At 52.3% G+C, this 11,917-nt stretch overlaps 1 protein-coding gene across 1 annotated transcript; it reads right to left on the bottom strand.

Annotated features, from left to right (window-relative positions):
* Positions 1 to 6,505: 6,505 nt before the first annotated feature.
* ALDH1B1 (aldehyde dehydrogenase 1 family member B1) lies at positions 6,506 to 11,693 on the bottom strand. Its single transcript, XM_078062279.1, is given in 4 exon segments — positions 6,506 to 8,028; positions 8,031 to 8,465; positions 8,468 to 9,117; positions 11,463 to 11,693. Coding segments are annotated over 3 exon segments (1,545 nt in total). The 5' UTR covers positions 9,108 to 9,117; positions 11,463 to 11,693; the 3' UTR covers positions 6,506 to 7,558.
* Positions 11,694 to 11,917: the final 224 nt, after the last annotated feature.

Genomic DNA, 11,917 nt, shown 5'->3' with positions numbered 1-11,917 from the left:
TTAGGCCACACCCCTAAATGCCATCAGAGGAGGTTAGACCTGATGCTGCAGGGGGTGAGCAGCTGAAGCTCGGTCTTCTGTTGTCAACTGAGTTATAACTGGCCTTAAAGGAGATCATTTGAAAGCCAGTGTTCAATCCCAAATGTACCCCTTTCCCAAAAAAGTCTGATTTTTAGTCAAAATGGACTTTTTTCCTTCAGATTTTGTGGTAAAATTAACCCTATATCTTGAAAAAACATTGCCCTCCCCTCTCCCCCAGGGCTGGATGACACAGGAAAAATTAATAAGAATGCACAAATCAATCGAGAGTGAACTGTCCCCTCTAATGAATGTCCTCGTTCCCAGCCTTTGCCAGGGCCTCCTGAATGTTAAATCAGAGAATGATTCTTATGTGATATTTTAATTAATTAAGGGAAGCTAACGTGGCCTGGTGTCTGCAGCTGAATAATGAATTCAGAATGTGGGAGCCCCCATCAGCCAGGGCAGAAGCGGAGAGAGTGGCTGCCCGCACTTGGCTGGGTGGGACTGGCCTCGGTCCCCTGGAGTGTGGGGCTACCTCAGTTCAGCCACGGCTGCATCCAGGGGCTCGGGGGTCTGCAGCCAGGCGACAGGCTGTGCCCCCTTTCACTCTGCTGTCTCTCTCGTGCCTAAATCTCCCCATGGTATTAGGGGCCTGGTTGGCTGTCGAGGGAAGAGGAAAAAATCATTGTTGGGGCTGGGGGCGGTGCAAAGAAGCTTCTCTTACCTTGGCTCATAAACCCACACACACCCACATCTGCAGAGCACCAACTCTGCTCCGTGCTGAGGGCCTGTGGCCGCTCACAGCCCTCACAGCTGCCGGTGGCATCGAGCCAGGATCTGGCTCTGTGCTGCCAGAGGTACGGCGGCGTCCCCGGGGCAGAATGGGCCTCAGCTCTGGACTTGAAGACTCGGAGCCAAGGTCAAGCTGCGCCACAGTCCGGAGTCCGGGCCACTTCCTCTACTCTCAGAGCCTGCATTTCCTCATCAGCCCTGCGGTCCTGAGCCTGCCGTGAATGAGTGGACACGCACTGGCCACCCTGGAAGGGATGCTGAAGGCTGTGTGGCAGGGGCACGGGACGACAGAGCAGACATGCTGGGGGTCTGTGGAAGACACAATCCAGTGCAACATAAAATCAGATCCAGGGGCGCCTGAGTGGTTCAGTCGGTTAAGCGGTGTCTGCCTTCGACTCAGGTCATGATCTCAGGGTCCTGGGATCGAGCCCCAGGTCGGGCTCCCTGCTCAGTGGAGAGCCTGCTTCTCCCTTTCCTCCCCGCTCACGCTCTCTCTCGCTAACTCTGTCTCTCTGAAATAAATAAAATCTTAAAAAAAAAAAAATCAGACCCATTTCATTATATGCTAACAAAAAGAAGCCGTCACAGAACAAGACTAAATGAAGGGTGGGCATTATGAGCTCAAAGGGACCAGAGACAGCATCCTGGAGGAGACGGACCCTCAGCGGGGCTCTGAGAAATTGGGCAGAACTTGGAGGGGAGAGAAGAAAGGAGGAAGGAATAGCATGAGCATGGTTGGAAGGTAGGGAGTAAATGGTCCATGGGAGGATTAAACCCGAAAAATATCTGTGAGAAGCACTGCAATCATTGGGCACACCATGTCAGAGCTGGGCCGAGCTGTCCGCTGACCGCAGCGGACCTCCCCACAGTGTCACTGTCCCCGTAACTACATCTCCCAGCCTCCCCTGGCACCATCGGCTGGGTCAGGTCATTTTGGCCAGTGGACTGAATGGAAGCCAGAGCTTTATAGAAGTAGGTGGGGGGCGCCTGGGTGGCTCGGTCGGCTAAGCATCCGGCTCTTGATTTCGGCTCAGGTCATGGTCTCAGGGTCATGAGATCGAGCCCCATGGTGGGTTCCTCACTCAGCGGGGAGTCTGCTTGAGCTTCTCTTTCTCCCTCTCTCTCTGCTCTTCACCTGGTGCTTACACACTCTCTCTCTTTCTAAAAAATTTTTTAAAAAGTAGGTGGGCCTATTTCACACTCTCGTCCCCATCTACCAACTGACAGGGAGGTCTCTAAGGACCCATGCAGGGGTTTTCACTTGGGTCTGTGGACCCCTAGGAATTCTGTTGATAGATTCATGGGGCCTATGAGCCTCTTGAAAGTGTGCAAAATTTTGTGTGGATGGGCATGTGTGCAGTTTTTTCTAGTAGCTTTCATTAGCTTCTTAAAGGAATGCAGAACAAAAATGGTTAAGAACCATTGCTGATAGTGGAGTCACAAGATGGAAGGAACCTGGGTTTCTGAATCTCCATGTGGAAGACAGGTGCCAGTTAACCAGACACCTGCATTAGATTATTATAAGAAATTAACCATCGTTATTCTTTAACCATTGGTTAACCATTGGTTAATTGCTTAACCAAGATTAAGCAAGAAATAAACGGTTATCGTGTTGACCCCTCAACTTGGGGGTTCGTTTGTGGTGGCACTAACCTTATGCTGGTACACTTGGGAAGCTACTTGGCTGGGGGCCAGGAGACCTATACTCCAGGCCACGCTCCTGCACCACAGAGCCCTGTGGCCTTGGACTGCTACTCGGTCCACCCCTCTGCTTAAGTGAGTGGGGAGACCAGAGGCTCTCCGAGTTCCTCATAATGTGCCTTCTTGCTTTCCTCCCAAGGTCTTTCAACTCTAGGATCAATATACAGACCCCTGGGGCTTGGGGGGATTAAGTGGTGCTCTCAACCTACGGTGGTCTGGCTTCCGTCCCTACCCATCTGCACAAACTGCCCTTACCAAGTTTCCAGGGACCCCATGGCTTCAGCCAGGGGACACTTCTCAGTCCTCTTACCTGACTTCTTGGAAGCACTTGACTCTGCCGATGGCTCCTTCCTTTGCAAACTTCTGCCTGCCTTGGCTTCTTGACTCCTCCCTCTCAGGTCTTCGTCTGTCTCAGCTGCTTCTCCTTAGTGTCCTTATAGAATTCTCATTCTCCACTCACCTTTGATGTTGGCATTATCAGGATCAAGCTCTCCTTGTTTTCCCTGCAATCTGTGGTCAACACGGCACCTCCAGTGATCCTTTTAAAACATGTCAGATCATATCACTGCTCTGTTCAAAACCCCCCAGTGGCTTCTTCATCATTCACAGTAAAGGCCCCAATTGACCTTCAAAGCTCTATGTGCCCCTACCCCAGACCCTCTACCTCTCTACCTCCATCTCTAGCCCTTTCTCACTCTACTCTGGCTCCTTGGCCTCCTTGTGCTCCCTGAACCCCCAGATGTGCTCCAGCCTCAGGGCCTTTGCACCTGCCATTTCCATACCTCTTTCAGTCCTTCGTCATCTCTTCAGTGAAACCATCTCTGAGCACCTTATTGAAAACTACAATTCCTACCCCACCACAGCCATGTTCCCGATTCTCCTTTCCAGTGGGACTTTTCTCCATAATAACCTTATCCACCTGATGGACTAAATGCTTCCCTTATTTTACTTGTGGTCAGCCTCCCCCAACAGGGAGCATGTGCAAGACTCATGTTTGGTTCCCTGCCATGTCCCCAGCACCTGGAATAGTTCTTAGCACATGGTCAGCACTCAATATTTATTCACTGAATAAACGAATAAATAAATAACCTCGCCACCTCTTCCCCAAATCTGCTCCTCCAACTGGGTTCCCTTTCAGAGCTAGCACGACTGCCACTTTGTCCTCAGCCAGGAGCATGGGTCGCCCTAACTTTATACTCCTCTTGCAGCAATCTGTCACCACACCCGGAAGCCCACCTCTGGGCTGCCAGGCTCCGCCACTGATCCTCACACCTGGCTCAGATCAGCATCACGTTGGCTTTGGCAATAGTGTCCAGCTCCAGGTCGACCCCTCAACCCATCCTCCCACTGAAGCATAACCAGCCTTACAAACCAAAATAAGGGGGCGCCTGGGTGGCTTAGCTGGTTAAGGGTCTGCCTTTGGCTCAGGTCATGATCCCGAGGTCCTGGGATCGAGCCCTGTGTCAGGCTCCCTGCTTCTCCTCCCTCTGCTCCTCCCTGCCCTGCTTGTGTGTGCTCTCTCTAATAAATAAATAAAAATCTTTAAAAAAAAACCCAAATAGAATCCTCTCACTCTCCTTGGGAAGCCCTCATGGCTTCCCATTGCTAGACAGCCCGTGGACTTCCTCGCAGGGCCGCCAGCCCCCTCACAACCCAGCCCCTGCCTCCTCCGGGGCCTTTCTTCGCAGGCTTCTCCCTTCCTCCCTCCATTCCGCACACCCTCCGCGCCTGCTCATAAACCCCAGGCCCTTCTTCCAGGAACACACTTCCTGTGTCTCTGGTTTCCTCCTCCTCACCCAGCAGATCCCGCGCCCCTGCCTCCGGGCCTCTCCCTCGGGCCCAGCCAGGTGCAGCCAAGAGTCAGGAGACCTGAGTTGGAATCCCGGCTCCACTCCCAAGCTGAACACCTCTGGGCCTCCACATTTATTTAGCGAGTGGAATGCTAATCATAAGTACCATGAAGGAGGTTAGAAACATTAAATGAGATCATATATATTGTAGGTGCCTTATAAATATTGTGTGGGCTTAACGTTATTTCTTTCCTCCTGTGATCTCATGGCCTCTGTGCTTCTACTTCTCAGACTTTTCACCTCTTCTGGAATGGTCTCCCTGGTAGCCTGTGAGCCCCTGCAGGGAGCTCCTGCCTCATTCAATTCTGCTTCCCCACAACATGCCCATAACCTGTCCCTGAGCCTTTTTTTTTTTTTAATCAGTGAATAATTTGAGCAAATGAACTAACAAGGTGGCCACCAGAGGTCAGGCTCACACCCAGAATAGAGCGAACCCAAACTAGAGTTCTTTTAAAAGGCCCGGGATCCGGGATCTGATCAGAAGCCTTGGTGGGTCCAGCAGAGAAGCAGGGTGTAGGGGCTTGTCCTGCAGCACTGCTGTGGGCTCTCGAGGCTTCTTGAAATGTGATTAGATGCTCTCCCCTTGCTGGCCCCTCGTGTATGCATATGAAAAACTGAGTCCAAATGGGCTGCGTGCTAATCCTCTCAGCTTCCACTTCCTCATCTAAAAAGAGGGTCACCCCACTGCCTACTTTATGGGATTATGAGGCTTCAGTGGCGTGTAAAGACAACTGGCAGAGATCATGCTCCACAGAGTAAGCCCTTGGTGTAAGCTTGCCCCAGGTCAACCTCCTGCTCACACCTCCCGCAGTGAGAGCAACGAAGGAGGACAGAGGGGCCTCCAGGCTCAGCTGACTAGGAATCTGACCTATCTGACTCATCAGTCTCAGAATTTTAGGGACCGAAGCGAGGGACCTAGACGATTGTCTTTTTGTAGTCCCACCCACACTGAGCCTTTAAAAGGTCCTCTTGGTTTAGAAGTACTGAGAAGCAGATGAGGAATGGAGCTGTGAATACACCGGGATGTTGCTTGTTAGTGGTCAGAGACCCCACCCACACAGCTGCCCGCTCCCTCCCACCTCCACCCCTCCCCAGGCTGTTGGGGAGAAACTTGCCTACTATGCAAAGGTGCCAAGAGCCTCCAAGAGAAAGGGATAAAAGATGCCCTTTGGGGGACAGCTAGGGTCACCCCAGGCTTAGACTAATGGTACAAAAAGGAGGGCCTAGGAAGGGGAGATGACGGTCCCAAATAGACCCCAAGTCCTCAGGGAGCAGTTTCGGGTCCACTCCTGAAGACACAGAACAAAATCATCCTGATGCCTTGGTGAGATAACAGGACATTAAAGAGATGACCAAGGCTGTGCATTCCCAAGACTGAGTGGACCGAGAGATGTGGTGATTCGTGAGCAACATGGTCTAGAAAGATGGAAGACAAGGAGAGAGAGGATCAGCCTTATTTCTGTACCGTGGTCTGGCTGGCTTGGATTTACTCCCTTCAGATGGGGAATGAAGTCAGAAGACTAGCAGTGAATACACTGAACTCTGAGGTTTAAAATTCTGGAAACTGGGGCATCTGGGTGGCTGTGGGTTGAGCATCCAACTCTTGATTTCGGCTCAGGTCATGATCTCAGGGTCCTGAGATCAGCCTGTGTCAGGCTCTGTGCTCAGCAGGGAGTCTGCTTCACTCTCTCTCTCCACCTCTCCTGCAACCCCCCACCCCCCAGTCCGCTTACATGAACAAGTACACGTGCCCTCTTTCTCTCAAATAAATCTTTAAAAAATAAAAACAAATAAATAAAATTCTGGAAACCCCTAGCATGTCAGAATGGCCCCAATGCTGGGCTCTGCTTGAGGGGTGGTGTGTTTGGGTAGGGGCTGGGGGACAGTGTGGAAGGTCCGAAATGGGAACTCAGATGGACTTGCTCTAGGCAGGAACCAAGGCTTTTCTCTGTGGGCCTTAAAGTTGCACTTTGTCACCCAGCTGAGAGAAAACAAAAATGCAACTAGAAATATATTGGGGAGAGGACTTTTGCACCTGACTAGATGACTACCTGGGTCCCTTCCATCCCCAAGACTCTAAAATTTTCAGTTGTAAGAGAATATTGATTAAAAAAATTGGACTGACGTTCCAAAATTCTTATTTAATTTTTAACTGAAATTAATTCACACACCATAAAATTCACCCTTTTATGTGAATCACTGTGCAATTCAGTACTTTTCAGTATATTCACAAAGTTGTGCAATCATCACTACTATCCAATTTCAGAACCCTTTGAAACCTCCCCAAAAGAAATCCTATACCCATTAGCAGTTACTCCTCATTCCCTCCTCCCCCAACACCTGGCAACCGCCAATGTACTTTCTGTCTCTGGATTTGCCTATTCTGGACATTTCATATAAATGGAATCATACAATATGTGCCCTTGTATGTATGTCTGGCTTCTTTCACTCAGCCTAATGGTTTCAAGGTTCATCCATACTGTAGCACGTGTCAGTACTTCATTCCTTTTTTATGGCTGACTAGCACAAGGCATATTCCATGGAAACATTTTATTTACCCACTCACTAGCTAATGGACACTCGGGTTGTTTGAGTTTATTTTAAAGGAGTGGTTATATAAATGCATTCTTTGCCCACTTTTTCCCTCAAAGTAATGATAATCAGTAGCAAAATGCAGGGTAAGCAAGAAAAACAGCTGGCAACTGGTACTTAAAAAAGGAGAAGCATCCTTGATTTTTGGGTTAAGTCATTGAAGAATGGGGCCAAGATTTGGCATCCACCTAGTTTGAAACTCCTGATGCCTCCCGATCCTATGTCTGAACTGAGCCCATCTACTAAGCCATTAGATTAATACATGGGGAAGTCCTCGGATCAGAAGGAAGAACTAAAAGCCACTGTCCAGATCAGTGGTTTTTAATCTATTTTCCAGAGACTCCCAAGATTTCATGGAAATAACTCAGGGCCACCAAGGGGGTTGGGGCTGAGGCACAGGTGGATAGAACTTTTGAGTCCAGTCCCCAGTCCTGCTTTAACAAGAGCAGTTCTCATTTTAATTGCTTTATTTGCTGAGCTTCCCTCTAAGAGTTCATTTGGAACAAATAAAGTAGGGTCCGAGGCTAAAAAACTATTTGGCAACCATGGTCTAGGTGATTATGGAAACTCTGGACTGGAGTGGGTCCCTGTGGCAGCCATTCTTATGAGTTCTTCTGAGGAATCTTGATGGTAACGGTCTTCACCTCCGTGTAGGCCGTAAGCCCATCCTCCCCCAGCTCCCTCCCATTGCCAGATTCCTTAAACCCTCCGAAGGGCGTGTGGCAGGTGACAATGTTGTAGGTGTTTACCCACACTGTGCCGGCCTGGAGCACCTGCGTGAAGTACATGGCCTTGTCCAGGTCCCGGGTGAACACGGCAGCAGCCAAGACATACCTGGTGTTGTTGGCCCTCTCGATCACCTCCTCCATCTTCTTGAATTTAAATAAGGGCTGCACAGGCCCGAAGATCTCCTCTCTGGCGATCCTCATGTCATCCTGCATGCCACCAAAGACCGTGGGCTTGATGAAGAAACCGTGCTCCCCAAAACGCTCCCCGCCGCAGAGAAGTTTTGCCCCCTCCTTCTGGCCAAGCCGGATGTAGCTCAGGATTCATTCAAACTGCTCTTTGTCCACTGGGGCCCCTGCTGGGTGTCCAGCTCAAAGGGGTTCCCGACCCTTCTCTGCTTAGCCTTCTCCACGGTTCTCTCAAGAAACTCGTCATAGATGGATCCTTCGACGAAGGTCCGGGAGCCCGCACAGCAGCACTGGCCCATGTTAAAGAACAGCGCTTTGTGGCACTGCTCCACGGCGTGGTCCATGTCCGCGTCGGCCAGCACGATGCTGGGGCTCTTCCCACCCAGCTCCAAGGTGACTCTCTTCAGGATGGAATCGCCGGCCGCCTTCTGGATCAGGTGGCCCACCTCAGTAGAGCCGGTGAAGGCAACTTTGTCGACATCCATGTGCTGGGCGATGGCTGCGCCCATTGTTGGGCCGTAGCCAGTGATGATGTTCACCACCCCCGGGGGAAAGCCCGCCTCTTTGATGAGGGAGGCCAAGTACAGGGCAGACAGGGGGTCTGCTCTGCCACCTTCATGACCACAGTGTTGGTGGCCAGCGCTGGGGCGAGCTTCCAGCCCTGCATGACCAAGGGGAAGTTCCATGGGATTATCTGGCCGCAGACGCCAACAGGCTCATGGCGGGTGAAGCAGAAATGCTCGCCATCCATGGGGATGGTCTTGCCGTGCCACTTGTCAGCCCAGCCAGCAAAGTACCAGTATACTTTGATGACCTCATCCAGGTCCAAGGCATAAGACTCCTGGAAAGGCTTCCCATTGTCCAAAGTCTCCAGGGAGGCCAGGTAGACACGATCCTGCTCCACCAGGTCGGCCAGGCGGTTCAGCAGGCGGCCGCGCTCTGAGGCATCCATCCGGCGCCATGGAGACCCCAGGCGGAAGGCCTCGCGGGCTGCCTTCACTGCCCGATCCACGTCAGCCTGGTCCCCCTCAGCCACGTGGCCAATGACCTCTCCCGTGGCGGGGTTGACTGTCGGGAAGGTCTTCTTGCTGGCTGCATCTTGCCACTCATTGTTGATGAACAGCTGGTTGTAGCAGATGTCTGGGTTCGGGATGGGGTTCGGAAGGGCCGCTGCAGAAGAGTACGGGGCGGTCCTGCCATGGAGGCAAAGCAACCGGGGCACCAGGAAGCGCAGCATATTTACGACTCTGGAGGGGGACAGGAGGAACCAGAGTGAACAGGTGAGAGCGGGCCAAGTGGTCCCCCAAAGGCCCGCCAGCTCAGACGTTCCAAGATGCTAGCGTAAAGGGGTGCCACCTCTAACAATGTGGATTGTAAGCAGTACAAAGGCGTGGGTGCGTCAGGGCTGGGGGTAGGGGGCAATGGCCCTAAAGAACTCTATGGTTCCAACTCCCTCATGTCCCATCTACCCTCCAGCTCACTCCCTCACCTCTTCTGGGTCTTGGATCAAATGTCACCTGCTCAGCAAGGCCTTCCCTGACTGCCCTTTAAAAAAATTACAGAACTGCAACTTTTCTCACTGCCAGCACACTGTCCCCCATTCCTGTGATTTATTTCTCCCCATCTGACACACCAGAGAGTATATTTACACACGTATTTGTTTCTTGTCTGCCTCTCCCCAATTAAACATCCACTTTAGACGGTAGGCATTTTTTTTTCCTGGTTCGTTCATTGCTGTGTCCCTGATGCCCCGAAGTATGCCTGCTACAGAGTTACTCGGTTGTATTCAGTGACATACATTGAAACTTCCACAAACACTGTTCACAATTTGACCTCACAATGGAGTAGAAACCAAAGGGACTGAGAGACAGAGTTGTCTCTGAGACAAGGGTTTGCTTCACTTCCCCTCTGTGCCTCAGTTTCCTCTTATGTGAAAGGCCTCACAGGGTTACACTGAATGGGGCCGTGCACTTAAAAGCCTGGAGACTGTCCGCCCAGCCCATCAGAACTGGCTCGCCCTCAGAAACCAGCCTAGCCCGGCCCCCGGGGACATAGGTCTCAGCTTCCCAGGAGCGCAGCAAGTCTGGAAGCCACTGGAAAGAAGGGCCTGTTTATTCTTCCCTACGACTCTGAAACAGTGCAGACTTTATTAAAACAACAATTATAAAATTTAAACAGTATATAAAATGTATTCAATGAAATGTAAATGGTGTCTTAAATTCCTAGATTCATTGAAACTCTTACTCTTCAGCCAGGACATTAATCCCTCCATCTTTTCTGTCTCACTGGAGTCTTGACCCATCCAGAAGCCAAAAGTAATTGCACCTGGCTTCTCCACCCCCCACCCTCTGCCACTGGGCATCCTGGAAAGCAAAGCCCCAGCCAGGTCCCCCAGCTTCATACAAATCAGTGCTGCCCAAGAAAACCCTACCTTGGAGGGTAGTTGAGCCAGCAGACCTGTCAGGGGTGCACTCAGTTTCCATTCTGCTCAGAGCTCTGTCCCATGCTGGGACAGAAGCAGCTTTGGGTCCAAAGGCCTGGATCTGAGGAGGGAGGGATCCCAGGGGAGGTTAAGTGGGGGTAACCAATCCATGGAGAGGTGGGGGATGGAGGGGCTAAACAGGTGAGAGAGATAGTCATAGACCAAGGCTGGCAAATCTTTCACGCTTAGCCAAGGCTGTTCCTCTTCTAGGGGCTTAAAAGGGGTCTGTGCTTGGAGCCTTCACTTGTATTTGTAAGATCACAGCACACCACACTTTACAGTTTGCAGGCCATTTTCTTAGCAGTTAAGTCACGGAGATTCCCAGTAACCCCTGGGGTAGATGATCATGACCCCCATTCTGGAAGAAGGCTGGGAATCAGAGAGGTTTGTGGACTCACAGAGGACACACAGCAAGTAAAAATAAGAGCCTCAACCCGGATTCCCATAGCCCTAGCTCTAGCTTTGAGTTTTCTCCTGACCATGGCAATTTCTTTTTTTTTTTTTTTAAAGATTTTATTTATTTATATGACAGAGAGAGAGATAGCGAGAGAGGGAACACAAGCAGGGGGAGTGGGAGAGGGAGAAGCAGGCCTCCCGCGGAGCGGGGAGCCCAATGTGGGACTCGATCCCAGGACCCTGGGATCATGACCTGAGCCGAAGGCAGACGCTTAACGACTGAGGCACCCAGGCGCCATGGGCAATTTCTTATGGATCCCAGTATTAGTGTCCACTGTGCCAAGAACCGGACCTTCGGAATCATCCAGTATGAATGGCACCAACCTCACCCTTTCTGCAGGGAGGTGACACGTGTCTTGGCCTCTCAGCTACAGTCAGGGGCTCTCTGCTGGAGTGGGCTGGATGGGCAGGGGCGATGAGGTCGAGCTAAGGAGGCAAGGTTTCAGGGGGGTCTGCGTCCTCTGAGCCCAACAGGAGCCATCCAGGCACCCGGGTGCAGGCGCAAGGCTGTTAGCCTGGAGAGGGTCCCACAGCGCACGCCCGGCTGAAGGGCCAATCCCCAGATGGGAAAGCGGAGACCCAGAGAGGTAGCCTCCATCGCAGGGAGGGGAGCCGCGGCCTGCCTGGGGGCCGAGGGAGAAGGGCGCTAATTACCTGCGGCGGGCTCGAGCACCCGTGCAGCTTCAGGCTCTCGCAGCTCTAGCCCCAACTCCCGCCGCTTGCTCGCCGCAAGTCCCGCCTCCGCGCAGCGGCTCAGCAGCCGAGAGGCTCCACCTGCGTCCTGGGCGTCGCCTATCTGCGGCCCGAGGCCAAGGCCGCTCCTCCCCCCAGGCGCGGGCGCGTCGGAGCTGGGGGTGGGGAGCAGTGTCCCCCCGGCCCGCGCTTCCCGGGTCCCAGCCACCCCCCTCCCCCCGGTGCCGGATCTCCCGGCACGCTGGAGCGCCTTTTGTGCTCCGCCGCTCAAGCTGCGGTCCTAAGGCGCTCGTTTGGGGGCGGAAACAAAGACCCAGAATGGGGCAGGCCTTCCCGGGTCACAGAGTTAGCGCTCCAGTTAGTTTGCACTTCTCCCACAAGCTGCACCTTGTTAGGGCCTCATCCTGGAGCCTCTC

Source organism: Halichoerus grypus, chromosome 14, assembly GCF_964656455.1.
Source record: "Halichoerus grypus chromosome 14, mHalGry1.hap1.1, whole genome shotgun sequence".
NCBI classification, from domain to species: domain Eukaryota; kingdom Metazoa; phylum Chordata; class Mammalia; order Carnivora; family Phocidae; genus Halichoerus; species Halichoerus grypus.
The sequence above is the reverse complement of the archived record's forward strand: the minus strand, read 5'-3'. Positions and strand labels throughout refer to the sequence as shown.